The 19,638-nt window shown below is 36.1% G+C and overlaps 1 protein-coding gene across 1 annotated transcript in view; it reads left to right on the top strand.

Moving 5' to 3' along the window:
* Positions 1–19,144, top strand: part of LOC108968910 (photoreceptor-specific nuclear receptor) — a 100,424-nt gene extending 81,280 nt beyond the window's left edge. The window contains exon 13 of the mRNA XM_018933254.1: positions 18,961–19,144. Coding sequence (XP_018788799.1) covers positions 18,961–19,143 — 183 coding nt within the window. The 3' untranslated portion in view covers position 19,144. The remainder of the gene's footprint in view (positions 1–18,960) is intronic.
* The last annotated feature ends 494 nt before the right edge of the window (positions 19,145–19,638 follow it).

Genomic DNA, 19,638 nt, shown 5'->3' with positions numbered 1-19,638 from the left:
AATAGTAGAATCGAACTGCAATCACGCTTGAGAGCCGGTTCATCATCTGCACTCGACTAGATTGACTGTCGATTGGACTCCAATGTGAAATGATGGAACCGTGTTAAAGAGTACTCAAAAGCTCCTCAGAACCAACAATTCGTTGTTCTGTGATTCATTGTGTCATTGTCCTGTGTGGTCATTTCGCCTGTTTTCAACTTAGCAAATCTCTTTTCCACGGTGCATTTTCCTGGTGCAGAGCGCAAATTCAACAGTATTTTTCCCAAAAAGCAATGATTTATTAACACATGAAATGCTTTATTATCCATTTTTTTGTAGGTCTATTTGTCAGCCACAGTAAAGAGTGAACGGTCCTCTAGTTTTTTAATAAGTAAAAACTGCAGCTTGTTCAAAACAATTCATGAAAGGAGCTTTCCAATGTGCTTAAAATGTATACTCGATATATTGGGGAGCACTCACCACTGCATTAAATTAAATAAAAATGACACTCCAATTCCGGGAACGATTTGTCACTGCTGGCGATCGAGTGGATACGGATCGTAGTTGAATTTTTTAATTGGAGATGTCGTGAGGAGTCGACGTGGCGGAGTGTATATGTGAAATTATTTGAAAATATTTGATGCTCGAATTGTATGTGTCAAACGAATTGCTTAGAACCAATTGTGTCTGCCTTAATGTTGGATGTGCCCATCCTTTTTGTTGAGTGGGTTGGTGTACAAATGTGTTGAGTTGTGTTGTAGTGTCATCAGCTGTGGTGAATTGCGGTGTTGTATTCGGATGCGCCAGTTTTACCGGGTAGAGGGGGTGGATGCTTAACTCATAAATTGCAACGAGAGGAATGAGAAAAATATGTGGCGTGGAACATAGTTTGTTATCTAAAATATGTGGGCTACATTTTAAGGAGGGAATAAAATAATCTCCCTTTAAAAGAAGAATCTTCATAATACTTTCGTCTGTTAAGTAAGTTCAATGGTTTACAATTGATTAAACCCCAATACAAACTTGTAACAACATGGCCAAGATATTACGACTACTTTGCTAGATTATCGGCGAACGATAATAACGGTGAATATAGTACGATCCATTTGTTGTCAACTTTGACATTTACTCCTCTAAATTGAATGCTGAAGGTTCTGCCATTGTCGTCTTGTGAGCGACGCCGATACTATGATTATCCATCATTTTTAGTTTGCGTTTCCGAAAGAAAATCTCGTGTATATTGTTTCGTGCATTTATTAAGAATCACATATACAAATTGAAATGGGATTGTGATGTCCGCAAGGTCCATTAACCATATAGGTTTTCACCACTTCGTATAATTCTGGATCTATCTCTGAGTCAGGAATTTCCGCAGAAATGATTGCATCAATTTCATCTGGTGTAACCACCATCCACCATCCAAAGAAGATTGTTCGCGTGCTGTAAACCTCTTTTTTGCAGCTCAACAAAGTACATCCAATATCTAACAGCACCATATATGTATGCATACGTTGCTTCAAGACAAAGTCCGTCAAACATCGTCGCTGTTGTTTGAAAGGTCGTGACGATCTTGCCGATTGATCGCGATTCAATGATTCCTTAATCTGTGACCATTTTGCAATGCAAGTGAATGTAACAAACAAATTCGTCAGTCCATAATTTAGCACAGATTTCATCGTAACCTGCGGTACTCGTGCGTGTGCTTTCTTTGTGGCATCGTAACAAATTTCAATCTGTAATTGATCACTTTGTACGAAACACAAATTTTCACTGACGATTCGAATAATTCACAAATAAATGCATTGAGAAAACAAAACAAAAATAAAAATAAAAATAAAAAAGAGTCACTTTTTGGAAATTTACGCTCGTAAGTCGGTTAAAGATAAACTGTGCGAAACCGGCGCTCTCGCTGGTGCAAGAGCCAGCCAGAAATATAAATTACGGCTATCGTTACAAGAAGGGGGCTATGAGCCACGCATAGGTACCGCATTGTCCGGCGCGAGATGGTTTCGGAAACATCGCAAAGCTGCTGCCGCCGACCTCGCGAGTACCTCTACCACTGGAATACCTATACTCATAGACGTAACGAATGAACAAACGATCGATATATCATTGGATCTGCCACAGAACTGAGAGATGTCAATATCAGTAGAAGTGAAGCAATTCAAAATCATTGACATTCAGCGGACAAACGCTCAAACATCGTACAGATTGTCCATCTACCGCATCTAAATTGTCGGTGAGAGTTTCTGCAGCCGGAGGTTCTGCAATCTACAGAAACCTACAAAACTCCACGAACTGTAGCAAACATCGTAAATGCTAACAAGACACAACAGAAAAACATAATGTTAGTGACATATGCCTGGTGGACGTTAAAGTCGAAGATCATACGCTATTTATCCTTGGTGCCGTATACATACATACATCCTAAGGCGTCGACTGAAGCTGTTAAGCTATGTCTTTATCAATCACTCCTGCCATACTCTCAGCCTGACTTGGAGACTCCAGTCGTTTCAATTGCGATCTACAACAGAACAACTATCTCGTTGAGTTCGTGCGGAATGAATTCGACCTCAACTACGACAAAGTCATCGTTGACTTAAAAGTTTTGACAATTTTATTTGACACGCAAAGTGGCTACACAAAATATCATTGCTATCTTTGTGAATGACATGGTCGGACATCCAATTACTATGATCGCGAAGTATGGCCATCTTGAGAGTCACATCAGATAGCCAGTAAAAACATTTTAATTCTCCCATTGGTATAAGCTTATGATGTTATCTCTGCTACATTAAAAGCTGGGATATATGAAATAGCTTGTTTCTTTACATCTTCATCTTAAAACTGTCTTTCCAAAATTAAGTGAAGCTAAAATAAAAAATTAGTATTTATTAATTTGGTTTCATACTTAGTTCTTCTTCCGGTTGGCTTTAATTATAATATGTATTACTTATATAACATGCTTAAGATACTTACCAAAATTTTAGTTATTCTACTAAAGTTTATGTCGAATATATTGATCAGTGCATGAGTTATCTTCATAATTGGTTGGATACATGTTTTCCAGTATACTTGATTAATATCAAAAGTCAATCAAATCAGTCCGGACTTTTCGTCCCAATATACTAATTTTGTTAGTTAAAATGTGTGATTTGTACTACTTACCTTTTGTAGGAAGACCGATTCGTTTCGTGGTTGCGTCCGAACTGATTCTTCTTTATTTTTTCTCGCTTTCATGTCGCCAGTTACAAGTTTTAAAAATTACAACAGGGTTGCTTATTCGAGTAACATTAAAATAAGATATGATACAAATTCAAAAATACAACAGGATTGCTTATTCAAGTAACATCAACGTAATACAGTAATCACATTTACATTGCTACAATTCGGCCRTCCTGACCATGAGATCACCTGATCTCAAGTGACTGACTAGACTTCGCGTCCTTTGAACCATGGTCTTATATTTCCAACTGCCCATACCCCGTGGTATGGGACTCGAGACTGTTGAAACCCATCGACATATCTAAGTAAGTAACGATCGTTTCGTATAGTTTTTTCAATACAATACGGTCCCTTAAATTTAGGAATCAGTTTTTTAGACACCCCTATGTGAGAATCGAAATTTTTTATAACCACATAATCTCATAACAAAGTTTGTATTATACTGTTGCAACTGTTCTTGTTTTACTCTTGCCTTCTCACGAATATCCTGCAAAATTCGATTTTCACATGACTTCAACTTCTCTTAAGTTTTCTTTCAGCGAATCAACAATTTCACCTCTTTGATTTACACCSAACAACATTACGCTCGGGTGCTCCCCGGTTGTCCTATGTATCGTGTTATTAAAAGCATGCTCTATACTTTCTATTACCGCATTCAAGTTGTATCGTTTATCTGTATTTAACATTTTTGATATCATTGGTCCCAAACTCCTATTTACCCGCTCTAGTTCTAGATCTAGATCTCTCATTTAGGAATTAAGTTAATATTTAATTACATATGTTACTAATATATTAAATGTATAATTAAATTTTTTATATAAACATTTGTATCTAAAATATTTTGTAATATTGTATATTATTTTTCATCTCATGAGAGATCAAAAATATAAGTCAAATCATGGTTTTGTTATCAAATTTGCTTATTATTCACTAAAATAGATTGCAAATAAAATGTATTTAACAAAAAAAAAATCAAAAATACAATTTGTAACCATATTTGTTTTACAACGATTATCACTCAGATTATTTTTCCGATCAATTATCTCTTTTCTTTTATTCACATCAGTTAACGTTTTATTTTTATTTGCATCACCTATCATTTTGCTGTCATTTGTTTTGTCAACAATACAATCAGTTTTATTTATATCACCCACTTTTGTTTTTCTATCATTTGTTTCATTTAACGTATCTATACACTTTTCTACTTTACAATTTTTATTACAATCTTTATGTTTACCTTCATCTTTTACACTTTCATATTCAACACTGTTATCATCGACACTCTTTTTCAACTTAATTAATGTATTCCTTTTGATCTCATCCTTGCATATCAAAATTAAATTACTTGCTTTGAAAAAGTCTCTACCCAAAACTACCTCATACCCCATAGTCTCATTGGCCACTACGATCAAATTTATATTGACAAATTTATTTTCAAAACTAAGATTACAATTAAATTCACCAAACATTTCTAATTTACTTTTATTTAACCCAAAATATGGAATACAAACTGAAAAATTATCATTAAATTCAATATTATCTGGTAAGGATGATCGTTTAGCAAAACTTATTGGACTCCCTGTGTCTATGAAGCATTCTAAATATAAAATACATTCAGTATTATTACTCACAATAAACTTTAAATATCTTATGTATGGGCTCTCATCTGCACGGTTGTTTTGAATCCTCGTTGGACACGTAGCGACTTTATGCTCCATGCTGCCACACCCATAACACACCCAAACCTCTCGCTTCGGTGTCCGACATGTCGGTTTCCATGTGTCCAAATGAGTTGCAGTTGACATCTGACACTAGTGCGAGGCATCTGCATCGAGTCATGTTTCAATTCAACTCTCCCGAAAGCCTGCAGAAGCTGCACTCTTGTAGTGTAGCATTGGATATATGCCTGAGTCCGTAACTGATCGTCCGGCATACCTTCGACAATATGGTCAATCAATTCGCATTCATCCATATTCAACGGACCTGACAGTGAAACCTTTACATTGTAGTACTTTTGGAAGCCTTCACCAACCGACCACTTGCGCGCTTCAAACTGTCTTCGCAGCAGCAGCTTGTTGTGTGTTGGTGCAAACACCGCTTGCATTTCTGCAACAAGGTTGTCTATATTTTCTGTGATAAACAGAGGCCTCGCATGCAGCCACACTCTTGCACTACCTTTTAGTTTGCTTATCATTACAGCACGCAGCGCGCCATTATCGAGATTTAAAACTTTCCCAGCACTTCTTAATTGTTGAATCCAAACGTTATAATTCGGCCCACCTTCGTATTCTGGTAACAGATCTTTTAACATCTCCAAAGGAATAGCACCGACATTCCTTACCGTAGCGCTATTTTTATTACGTTCTTTTGTTACTGTACCTACAGCGCCGTTGCGTCATTGTCGTTTGAAGTGCTGTTATCGTTGAAAGCGCTGCCGTTGTTCAGTGCGCCGCTGTCGTTCGAAGCGCCGCCGCTATTATTTGTTGCATGTTGTATGTTTGTTTGTTGTATGTCGCGCTGACATTCGTTGCGCCGTTATTTAAAGTACTCGAAGCTCTGCTATTCGATGAATCATCTTTTTCTGTCACATCAGTGGCGCCGCCTACTACATTGCTTGATTTAAGTTGCACGATCGTTAGCTTTAACTGCTTGACTTCTTTGGTTAGGAGCTCATTCTGCGTCTTTAAATCACGTTCCGCTACCTCCTCCAAAGGTGATTCATCAATGCCCACCAATTCAACCTCCTCGCCAACGAAACTAGGACAATCGCCACGCTCTATTGCATTCACATCGCCCAACCTTATTGCCAGGGCACTTTTGTTGCCATGAGTAGGGAGCCCCAACCGCTTCAACCACTCACGCAACTGGCCGTATATATGTTTGTATCGACGCACTCCATTTTTATAAAAAAAATTTCCAAAAATTTTGTTAAAACTGTACTTTGCTACTGTGCCCGAATCCAACTTCTGAGATTTTGTAGGAAGACCGATTCGTTTCGTGGTTGCGTCCGAACTGACTTCTTTATTTTTTATCGCTTTTATGTCGCCAGTTACAAGTTTTAAAAATTAGATCAGGGTTGCTTATTCGAGTAACATTAAAATAAGGTATGATACAAATTCAAAAATACAACAGGATTAGTTATTCAAGTAACATCAAAATAAGGTAACGATACAGCATAATACAGTATTCACATTTACATTGCTACACCTTTCATTTCGAAACACATAATTTCACGCAGGACAACGCTTGCGGGGTCAGCTGGTTTACTATATATTTACTCACGCATTTCACATATACACACCTTCCTTGGGTTTGTTTGTGTGCGTTCTTTGTCGATCAGCTTCAACCAACTTGGGGATGTTTCACAGTGGAGATACATTCTTTGCCCACTCTGGCATTAAAGTCGCCAAGTTAACTTTGACATCGTGTCAAGGGCAGCTCTCATAGGTGCTGTGCAAGCACTCATAGAATTCATCTTAGGTCACATCGTCCTTCTACCGTCGGGACGTGGGCGCAAATCAGCAATATGTTGAGGAACTTTGCTTTGATGCGGATTGCGGCTAGACGTTCATTCACCGGAGTAAATGCCAGTACTCTGAGACGGAATCTCTCTAATCCATCGCATTTCTTGGACAGCGCACAACCCTGGGGAATTGATGTTTCGCCTTCTCTATTTAGCGCGCCTTCAAAAGTATGATTTTTGGCTACCCAGAGGATACTTGATCTAAGACCCGAAGTCGTGAGCTGCTTAATATTTACGTTTAAGGTATCATCTCTGGTCGTACATTAAATAAAAAGAGAACGCGTTTGTCAGGATTATTAAGCAGTATATTCACTAACAATGTTTGTTTCAGTATATGATTTTTAAATTAAAGTTAATACATATTTCATTTTATTATAAATTGATTTAAAAGAAACGGAAAGAACGTTGTCGTCGTCTTCTGGTAACTGACACCAGCGCTTTAACTTATCAATGGAGTAAACTAAATAATAATGCTTTCCAGTGCGTCGTGTTTGTGGAAGATCTTCTACCACATATCGGTCGTGGTCAAGGACTTTGGTGACTAAAAACGGTCCCTTGAATCCTGGTTCGAGTTTCTTGACATACCTGTGCTTGGCGATTAATTTTCGGCTAGAACTAAGTCACCTTCTTGGAAAATATACGGATTTGCGTGTGCTGCGTCGAAACATGATTTCGCAGCTGCTCGTTTTTCATTAATTCTTTTAGCTGTTGTTTCACTGAGATCTGTTAGCTGTTCGTCATTTAATGCTTCGTCGTTTGCTTGCAAGCTTAGAATAACTATGTTGCGTAAAATATCACGTGGCTTGTACACATACAAGAGCTTATGAGGTGTAGAATCCGTGATAATGTTCTTCATCGTGTTTATGTACCACTGTACACAGCGAATTTTCTCGTCCCATTTATTATCTACAGAATTCATCGGTAATAACATAGACAAAATTATGCGATTTGTTCTTTCAGCGTGACCATTCGCTTTTGGTGATCGCACCGCCGTGAGAATATGTTTTTTATCATTTTCGAAACAGTACTTTCCGAATTCGCAAGACGTGAAAGCAGAACCTCTATCTGTCGTTTAATGCTTCGATGACATAGCGAGTTGATTTTGTGAATGAGTTGACGATAACCAAAAGATGTTCTTTTCCTTTTGAGCTTTTCGGAAATGGACCCAAATGATCCATATGTATAGTTCTGAATGGAACTGGTTCGATGTCACTGAAGTGGTACTCTTTTTCGGCTTTACCACCTTTTCGCTTATTGTAAGCACAATCCATACAAGATAAAATTAATTGTTTAACAAAGTTTCGCATTCGTGGAAACCACATATTGGGTTTCAATCGTTCTAATGTCCTTTCGACACCCATGTGTCCTGCTTGCATATGACTATCTTGGACAACTCTATGACGTAATGTTCATGGTACAACAAAAGAAGTTTGTAGTCAAGTTTTCGTAAAAGTCTTCCATAGTGTAGTACATACTCTTTATCTTCAACGTTGTTGTTTGTTTTCATATTTTTTACAATTTGACATATGCGCTCGTTCTTTTGCATAGTCGTTTTAAGTGCGCTACAGTCTGTTTTAACCTTAACCTTTTTAACATAAATATAATATCGAAATCGTTTTAGAGGCTCTACAACGGCTAGAGTTTCGAGTTCGTAACTATGAAACTTTTGTTCGTTAACACTAGTTGCTCTACTGTAATATGCTATTGGCTTAAAATCATCTTTTTCGCGCTACAATAATACGCCTGCCAAACCTACTGTACTTGCATCCGTGTGCAGCTCATGGTCTGCATCAACACGATATCATGGTACAAGGGAGTAGGGAAAGTCCCATTCACCGTAGTAAAAGAGCTATTCACAGTCCTTAACCTACCCCCCAAGTGTACGCTCACAACAAAAACATTATGCGTAAAGCAAAAATGCCTTAATATCAAATTATAAATTTTCAGTACTATATTTATGCATATAATGAAATTTAAGCTGTTATCAAGAGATTTAATTATATCTTGTTGATATAAATAAATATGCTATATATTTTTAAGCGTTTTAGTTAACTTATTCATGAGCACAGTCTTCGACTATCTCTGTCATTGAGCGCACGTGTTTTCTAATCGCGGTTTTTCTTTTGTGCTTTACGCTTTATTCGCATATTCCTCTTTGCATATAAGTGCACGTGTTTTCGTTTTACTTTGTTCGTACGGTTACACGCGTAAAAAACAATGCATATTAGTGAATATTTGATTTATTATGGCCCCAGGACCGCCTAATCTCGGGGAAAACAGGTTTGCTTTGCTCGCCTCTAACCCCAACCCCAAAAGGAAAAACTTACATACAAACCACTTGAAAGTTTTTCAGAACTGCCTCAAATTAAAAAAGATTGCCCAAAGTTAGTTCTAATATCTGAAGCAGATTCGAACAAAACATTTTCCAAATACTCTTGCTTCGCATAAAAGCTTAGAATCAATAAGTAAGGAAATTTTATCTATCACCGAATTACGTAATGGTAATTTACTCTTACTCGTTAAAAATCGGAAGATCACTGAAAAATTTCTTACAGCAAAGAAATTAAATGGAATTTGCGATATTAAAGTTAAGTTACACGACAATTTGAATTGCTCTAAAGGTACAATTTACGCTCCATTTCTAAACGACATTGCAGAAGATGAAATTGTTGGCAATTTAAAAGATCAGGGAGTTACTTTTGTGTATAAATTCACAAAAAATATAGACGGCAACAAAGCCCTAGTGGTGTGATACTTCTTTCATTTGACCTCTACAAACTTCCAGAAAAAATCGAAGTCTCATAGCGTACAATGCCCCATGAGGTGCAAAAGTTGCTAGCTTCTAGGTCACACAGCGAAACGTTGCAACAACAACCCTGCCTGCGATATGTGCAGTTTCCCTCCTCATCTCCCCTCGCCATGCAACCGCACATTTTGTGCAAATTGCTCAGGCGATCATCCTTCCTCTTCACGCTCTTGTCCTAAATACCTACAATCCAAAATTATTCTAAAAATAAAAACAGAAAATAAATGATCAATGCGAGAAGCACTAAGGCTATACAAACAACAATTACCCCCGACCTCCGCAAACACTTCTTTCGCTTCTGTTACAAAAGAAAATACAAACAAGCAAATAACAAACGTGATTTCCCACCGCTCATCATCTCCTCCCCTACCACTCTCCACAGACACTGTACTAAAATCCCCAACAGCTTATCCACTTCCACAACAAAAGCAAACCATGAAAGAAAACGAAAACAATTTCGTAATTGATAACCATCTAAACTCATCAAATGTAACTACAAAAGAAACAACAACAAAAATTCCTAACCTAACGATACCGCAACAAAAACAAATCCAACCAATATAAGCATACCACTCATTCCTAAAATATCCACAACAGATTCTCTTGAAATTCAAACTAACTCTCTCTCTACAGACAATATCAATATACTCGGCCCACCTACTTATTCAGAATATATCTCACCTCATATAATTACCACATCTGACCATGAAGATCAATAACTCTCATTAACCCTCCTCTCCTTTTTCTCAATCACTCACATTATTAATAATTGTTCAAATTTCTCCAATGGAATATGAACGGATTCTACAACAATTACACTGACCTAGAATTACTCATAAAAGAACAATCGCCAAGTGTTATATCACTACAAGAAACACAGCTTTCATTTAATTCCGCAGCTGCTGTACCCAGACAATACGCTGCCTATTTCTCCAACTTAACATAAAATCATACTAACAAACAATGTATTGCTACTTTAATAAAAAAAGACTTCCCACACAAATTTCTCCCTACATGTTTTAATATTTCTACAATAGCAATAGAAATATTTATTGGATTTAAATTAACCATCCTAACAATTTACATTCCACCACACCAAAACTTTAATATCAAAGAACTACGCGATAAAAGCGAACCTATCCAAACAAACGTACTTATACTTGGCGATTTCAATACCTGGAGCCCTCTTTGGGGTTTCATATGTACTAACCAAAGAGGTAAAATCATAGAAGACCTTTGATTAGCAGAAAACTTAACAATTTTAAACCACGGTTCTCCTACGCATTTTTCTACACATAATTCGTTCACGAATGTAGATCTGGTCATTTGTTCTTCTGCTATCGCCCCCAAACTTAACAGCCAAACACTAACTGATCTTTATAACAGCGATCGTTTCCCCATTATAATCCACTTATCAACCCCTTTATCCAGAAAAGGCTCGGCGAAGCCAAAGTTTCTGTTGGACAAGGCTAATTGGTCCAAATTTCAACAACTTTGCGAAAATTTGTCTGCTGCAAGTCCCATAGACGATAATATAAATAAAGAAACAGCTACGATTACCAAAATAATCAAAACTTCTGCTCACCTATTTATCCCCCAAACGGGTAATAAGAAAATCTTCAAAAATCATGTGCCTTATTGGGCTACGGAGTTATCTAAACTTAGCGAAGAAAAACAATCACTATGGTTAATTTACAAAAGAACTCGCTCTATTGATAATCTAATAAAATACAAAAAAGCCAATACAGTGTTTCGAAGAAATATTAAAGAAACTAAGAGAACAAATCCCAAGAAATTACTGGCCGACATAAAAATGCTCTCAGGCTCCTATGCGCACGTGAATCTTAATTGTATAAACACCCCAAGTGGCAAAATTTCTACTCAAGAGAAATAGCTAGTCATTTCGCCTCTGTATGGTCCGATTATTCGAGAGATTCAAACTTTCACCCCTCGTACAAGGTGAAGGTACAGTAAAGATCTCTCGCCCCCATCTATTACCGAATCAAACATAACCATCGCAGAATTCGATTTCACTTTATCTTCAATGTCAGGCAAGACTCCCGGTGCAGACAGGATTTCATAGCCCATGCTAAAAAACTGTCTTTAAGCCTCAAAAATAGAATTATTAAATTGTGCAAGAATATTTTATAGGTTGTCTACCCTCAAAGCTATAAAAATGCAGTGATTGTAGCAATTTCTAAATCCAATGTAGTGTCTACAGATGTTCTTGGTTATAGGCCAATATCACTCCTTTGTTGCATGGGTAAACTATTAGAAAAAATCATATCAAAACGTATCTCGTGGTTCGCATTAAATAAAAATCTTCTCAGTCAAAACCAAGTGGCATTTAAGGCAGGGAAAGGCACTATGGATGCTTTACTCTATTTTGATGATTTCGCCAAAACTGCTTTATCGAAAAGAAACCACATATCCACTCTCAGTTTGGATTTCGAGAAAGCTTTCCACAGAGTTGGTTCTCATGTCAATCTACGACAACTTGAGAAAAGGCAAATTTGTGAAAAAATATTTAGCTTTATTAAATCTTTCCTAATTAATCAGAAATTCACGTACAATATGTACGAGTACAACGGAATACTACAACAATCACCATTGTTAGTCACACTATTTGTAATAAATATAAACTCATTTCGCATATTATTTATGCTGATGATGTGCTGATCTTCTCCAAGCAAAATAATTTTGATACTGTTAAAAATACCTTCTTAAAACTCCTTTCTGATATTTCAAATTGGTCCAATTGTTCAGGTGCGAATATTTCTATTAGCAAATGCAAATTATTCCATATCTGTAGAAATCACAAATGCAACAACTTCTATCTTAACTATAATAATGTAAATATTGTAAATACTATTAGTCTTAAATTCCTAGGTTTAATATTTGATAAGAGACTTACTTTTAAGTAACAATGTACAAATCTATGTAAGCATCTAATTTCTAGGCTTAATATAACTAAGTATCTATCATCAAAATATTGTTTAACTCACATTTCTTCTCTCATCAATATTACAAGAGCTTTAATTTTATCTAAGATTGATTATGGTCTCCCTATCTACGGCAATTGTGCCAAAAGCAACACAAAGCAAATCTTTGCACCATATCATGCAGCCGTTAGAAGAAGTATTCGGGCATTCCAAACATCACCAGTAAACTTCACATTAACGGAAGCCGGACTCCCATCCATCGAGGAAAGAGTTTTACATACTACGCAAAAGCTTATTCCAAAACTACTATTATGTAATAACAAGCTCTTATATGGTATAGTAAAAGCCAAATGGACCGACGATACAAACTCCAATACTTCTTCCACTGTTTCTAAATGCATTAAATTAGCTAAGGATCTAGGTATAACAACTACATCTGAGGAAAAGTCTATTTCTCTTGCCCCATCATGGATACTCAAAGAATCTTCGTTCGAGCTACATCTTCAAAAACATCTTAAAAATAACACCAATTCCAAGGTATATCAAAGTTTGGTCAAAGAGCTCATTGTGCAACACTACGTAGATTGGCAACTCATTTTTACTGACGCTTCGAAGGCCGACTCCTACACGTCTTTTGCTATTGTTGATTACGTTGGAAATACGTTGAAAGCTGGATTCCTGCCCATTTACAGTTCAGTACACACCGCAGAAGCAGGAGCCATCTATAATGCGCTATCCCTAGTACAAAACTCTAACTTAAAAACATTAATATGCACTGGTAGCAAGTCTACAATCTCAGCTCTCCTAAATGCATCTAACAAATCCTATCGCATTGCGCCAATTAGAAACATACTAATTGGGAAAACAAACATAAAAATTATGTGGATCCCTGGACACGCCGGTATTACTGGAAATGAATGGGCCGATCAAAACGCCAAATTGGCGGCAAAACAGCCACTGATTGTCTTCGACTACATCGAAAAAAACGACATAATCCATTTAATCGCTTCAAAACAAAAAGCTATAAAAGCTAAGGCTTGGAAGAATGTGCAACACCTCGACGCCATCTGCAACCAAGAGGGCAAAAAACTTGCTTATCCGCCATCAGGCCGTTGCCAAGATATAAAAGCCTTTGTTCGCCTTCGTCTTGGTCATACGTCATTAACGGATTCCCATTTATTAAATGGAAACCGTAATTTATCCTGTCCATATTGTAGTTCGTCCTCCTCAACTATAACACATCCGCTGAATGAATGCTCCTTCTTCAATTCAGCAAGGACCGGTATATTTCAGAATAATAAAGCTCCTGATTTATTAAAAATAACGTCTATTGTAAACATCACTAAAATATCTGAATATCTATCTCGTACAAAGTTAAAGAAATATATTTAAGTTATCTTTCCTTTTTAAAATTTATTTTTAACATATATTTTTAGTTCATAAAAACATATTGCTTTTAAATAATTCTTAAATGGAAGGTTCCATCTTTATTATTTAAGTCGTTTATATTAAAACCGTGAGCTGAAATCCTCTGTAGCTAGTGCTCCTTATGTTTAATGTATAATAATAATTGTATTATTATTTTACAAATAATAAATAAATAAATAAATATTCATGAACAAAGTGGAAATTATTTTCGATAATGAGTGGACCAAAAGAGACAACTATTGTCGAAAAATTTGGAATTACATATCATAATAATTCGGCTGAAGAGTAAAACACAATTTTTATTGTAAGATAAATAAAGATATAATTCTAATAGCCAAGTTTATATTTTAAGTATACATTTTTGTAATCACAAACTACATACACTTTTTATGTGTCAGAATTTAGCTATACACCGGCGATCAGGAATCCTACACGTTCCCAAATGAAGTATTTGTCTATAGTAGTAAAAAGTAGTTTAAATTCGCTTACGCAACACTATTTTGCCATGCTCAATAGCAATACTGGCATCATATTTGAAAACAAAAAAATTATTGTTCGAAATATACTCCATTTGAAATTATCCTAATCGATAATAACTTGTTTGGCCAAAATAAAAATACAACTCATATTCCTTAATTTTTAACAGCGGTTCATTATTAATCATTATTACATTTTTTTTGCTTTTTAAAGTTTAATTATCAATTTCCAAATCGTTTATAATCGACCAAATTGCAATTCGCGTAGATGCAAACGTTTCTTTTCAAATCGCTGCTTGGCCACCAACGCCATCAACTTTCATTTGAGGAGTGTTGTTTATTATTTGCTTGGGTGTTGTTGTTAACGTTGCTGCCATTATAGTAGTTTTATGCAAACATACGTAGGTCTTCTCGATGATTTTGGTGGAGCTGGTTCCTCCTACTCTCCCAATTCGGCATTATAATATTGCGCAGCACGATATGGTCGTAATTGCCATGGTACTGGCTCTTCCATGGAGGTCAATTGTACACCAAAATGAAATCAATTAATTCGCTCAACTGGTAACGTTTTGGTCTGCAAGGCGGGTGTTGAGTTTTAGCATATTAGAAAGTATGTAAATTCAATTTTGCTCAAAACATACCCAACAGCTTGATCGGGATCCTTAGCGTAGTTGACAATAGCTTGAGCAACATCCGAACAGCACATTCACCGTAGTATTTGCTCTTTCCTCAAGCACAAAGTTCATTGCTTTGGGACTAGCTTTTAAGGCAGACAAATAATGAAATGTTGTACACCAGCTTCTTTGCTGATTCTATAAGAACGCACGTCATTGAATTTAAAATTTTGTTTCGAACTCAATACCAACTAAGTTGATAGCTACATTTGAGTATCGCTTTTCATCTCTTAAATCATAAAATTGGAACAGCACCTGACACATTACGCAGCAATATTAGCGAAGGCATGTTTAGTTATTTCGTACTTTTATTGGAGTAAAATCTCAGTCGACCTGTTATTTATCTTCCCAATGGAAAATAAATATTATAAATAAACCATAGTAAAGGATTGTCCCATGAAATAAATTAAAACAAATTGTTTTGCAAAAACCTGCGTTATGATGACAAAAATATTTATATCAGTGTAAATGAGCACATTCTGGACCCCACCATTCGACATGGTTGCTTATTCGTTCATAACATTTTTCTGTGGTGAACTTACCACAGTTAAGAAGAGGCATACATAAAAAACTTAATTTTTCATGTATTTGCTCATATTGTTCTCATCTTTAAAAATATATCTTAAAATATAAATATTTTCTTTTGAAAATATATTAAAGTTTTATATATAACCAATATTTTTGGGACAACTTTTCCATTAATTTTTAGAAAATAATGAAATGCAACCATTTTCGGTTAAAAATCGGCCATCTTGGATTCCAACAGAAACTCAACCCCGGACTCCCCTTGACGTTTCTACAGTGGTACCTCTCAGCTGTGGCTTTGTTTACATAACATTCGCTGATAGTGACTCTACTAGTCCCTTACCGAGCACGATATGCTAAGAATACTGGTCGGGATACTCTTTTAGATTTTAATTGCTCAAATGCGCATTTTTGCAATTTTGTCCATTAAAATTTTTGATTTTTTCGTAACAGTTTGCGTAGCGGCTCTGAAATTATAGCATATCCGGGGACAAATTTCCTAAGGTACCCGTTTAACCCTAAAAATATGCGTATATCTGCTATATTAGCTGGTGACTGAAACTTGGATACGGCTTGAGTTTTGATTTTATCAGGCGAAATACCTTCTGGCGTTAGCTCGTGACCAAGAAATGTAATCATCCTTTTCATAAAATCGCGTCAAGCCCGCACTACGTAAAACTGTCAAAACTCTATTCAATTTTTCTAGCATTTGCTCGATCGTTTGACTAACTATCAAGATGTCGTCCATGTAAATCATAACGTCATCTTCGTGGACTTGTTCCTTAATCTTTGTCATTAAGCGTTGAAAAACAATCGGCGCATCCTTCAACCCAAATGGCATGCATTTAAATTCATACAAGCCATCAGGGGTTATAAATGCCGTGTATTTGCGACTTTCAGGTACGATTGGGATTTGATAATATCCACTATTTAGATCTAGAATCGTAAAAAATTTATATTGCTTAGATTAGTGCAGTTGTTCCTCGATATTTGAAACCGGAAATTTGGAGACTTAAACGACGGTAATCTACGCACAGTATATCGCTTCCATCTTTTTTCTTAACTAATACAATCGGGCTTGCAACTTCTGATGAGGATTTTTTTATAATATAGTTATCTTCGAGATATTTCATCATTTATGTAATTATTATTCGCTTTGGAGCTGGCAAAATTTGCATTTCAATTAAATGTGACTTACCAATGCCATTAAATCCCCTCGAGAACACATCACTGTAGTTTTTAGTAACTCTTGCAGCTTACGCCTTTGATCTGCACTACTTATATTATTTGTTATTTTTGTACAACACTCGTCATCAAGTAAGGTAACAGCATAACGACGTTCAGGTTCCAACTTTCATTGACCATTGTCCACCGTAAACACCAAGCCTTTACGCGTTAGGACATCTTGACCCAGTAGAAAATCAGTTTCCAACATATTATCTGCAACAATATAGACTAGCACGTTGACCTTTGCTTCACCAATTACTATATCGAGCATACACCTCTCCCGCATCATGTATCTTCCACCACTTATTCCATTTAAATATGCATAACACTTCAGGCTTCAGGTTCAATTCTCAACATATCGACCGTTGTCTTTCGAACTAAACTGCACTCGTTACCAGTATCGATTAACGCTGCAAAAATTCTGCCGTTTACCTTAATTTTCTTAACAAAACATTTTTCATCTTCTGTCAGATCGGCTTTTCGAACGTTATATCCTACTTGCTTACAACCACAATTGATCGGTTCGTTTCGTATATGCAATTTACCACAATCAGCACATCTTGAACGTTTCTTCTCCTTCGTACATTTACTTGACATGTGGCCTATCTCACCACAATTGTAACAGTATATGTACTCGTAGATTTTTATGTCGTTCGTTTGTTATCGTTTAACGTTGCTTCCTCTCTTCGTTATCTTTTTCCACTTCGCTGACGAGACACTCGGTAGTTTTGCTTCACGTTGATACGTCGATCTAGTTGGCGTTGTTTCGGCGCTTTATAGCAGAAACAGTGGTGAACGTAGAATCGTGGCCCGTGTCAGCCGATACGACCTACCTTATGGGCGCGTAATGTACGTGAATGGGAATCCACGGCATTTTGGTTTTTGCCGTAGAGACGTGTCAGCTGATTGCTCTCTCACAATGTAAGGTTGCCAATCTCGAAATGCTGTAGTAATTATAAAAGTTGTCCTCAATATGTTTGAAGTTTTCTTAAAATAACTCAAAATCAGAGTCGAATGCTATCATTTATAAATATATAAACTATTTTTAATAGTTTCTTTTCAGTTTTCATATTTTATATTATAAAAAATTTTAATTGAAAGCATAGATGTGTACCAAAATATATATGCGTATTGAGCAATGGCAACATTGTTCAAATGAAAACAAACACATATGGCTGATTTCTGCATTTTTGCCACCGGCGCAACTGTTCACACATTTGCTTGCTAAGGAAGGAAAAGGAAGGAAGGCAGTAACGTTTATGACTGGTTCTGCTATTAGCAATTTCGCTTTGTCGTATACGCATGTTCCAGTACTGCTATTTTCTCACTCTCACTCATGTCGATTGGATGGAGTCGATGGAGGATGGAGTCATGTGTAGAAGTTCACGCAAATGAGGAAAGTTCTCTGATCGCCATTCATTTGGGAGTGGCTATAAACGATTCTTTTACATATGACTCAAGCAGCTCACGACTTCCGGTCTTTGACCAAGTATCCTCTGGGCAGCCGTTTAAAAGCGAGCTAACGTGAGAAGGCGAAACATGCCTTACATAAGGTTGTGCGCTGGGTTTGGGACCCGCCACGTAAAAAAACACCCCTAATGAAAAAATTGCAACAGCTTCGGAGATATCTCGTATACTATAAGTCTGAGAATGGTATATGTGTATACATTTTTTAATTCAGAGATCCCAATTCCCAATCCACATCGATCAGTCAACTTTAAACATGTTTTCACAAAAGTTGTGTTTTCTTTCAGTTTTGGCACGATTCTGACAAAACTATAAAGATACTCGATTTCTTTATGTTATTGATTCATCCTTTTAAATCGCTGTCATTTTGCCAGGTTTTCATATGCTCAAAAAAGCTTGTGTCTAGACTATAGTTGTAAAATTTTTTTGTTGGTTTCAAGGTCCTGAAGGTAAAATCTTTTGCCAAAACGTCGAGTATGTCGCACCGGGAGTGTATTTAAGAACGTCCCTTTAAGGCATTTGGCAGTTTTAGTAATAGCATATTTTAGTTTGTTTACACTTGACCAATATTGCGATTGTTTTATTTGAACAGACAAATAAAGCTTTTGTTAATTTTTTACAATAGCTCATAATATTCTTACATATGTGTTTTCCAAGTTTTCAAATTTGATGTTTTATTTTCTTCTAGGTCATGTTATCTCAACACACAAAATCACAGTTTCTTACGCAGATCGCACGATTTGGTCGTCTACTCCTGATGCTGCCTCTTTTACGAACTGTGAATTCTCATAAAATCGAACTAATATATTTTCAACGTACAATTGGAAATACGCCAATGGAAAAAGTGCTCTGCGATATGTATAAGAACTGAAATGATGGCTTTTTAAAAATATTTGTATACATAAATATGTACATACATATACGAATATTTCTTACAGTAAGGAGATATGTGTTCCTATACCAAGAATAAAAAAGTTATATAAAGAAGAGCGTTTGTTTTGTATATAATTATTACCGCTCCTCACTTTTATCTTTAAATAATAACGGGCCAAACTTTAAACGGAAACCTGAATTGAAAATAAATGTGCATTTTATAAGAAACAAAATCAGCAATAGAAACCATAGCAATCTCATACTTAAAATTCTGTTTCGACCAATGGTGTATAAAATTGTATGTCTTATTATTATTTTTAGGTAAATTTTAAATCATCCGTTATATAACGTTATCCAATTAAATTATTATTAGAACACCGTACTTACACATACTATTATTACAGTTAGAAAATATTTTAAATGCCACAGTGTATATGGTACATGCAGCAATCGAAACAATGTTTAACACAAAGAGTGTGTTCGATGTACTTGT

This window comes from Bactrocera latifrons, unplaced genomic scaffold, assembly GCF_001853355.1.
Source record: "Bactrocera latifrons isolate USDA-ARS-PBARC rearing strain unplaced genomic scaffold, ASM185335v1 scaffold_232, whole genome shotgun sequence".
Classification (NCBI taxonomy): Eukaryota; Metazoa; Arthropoda; class Insecta; order Diptera; family Tephritidae; genus Bactrocera; species Bactrocera latifrons.
This window is presented reverse-complemented; position numbering and strand designations above follow the sequence as displayed.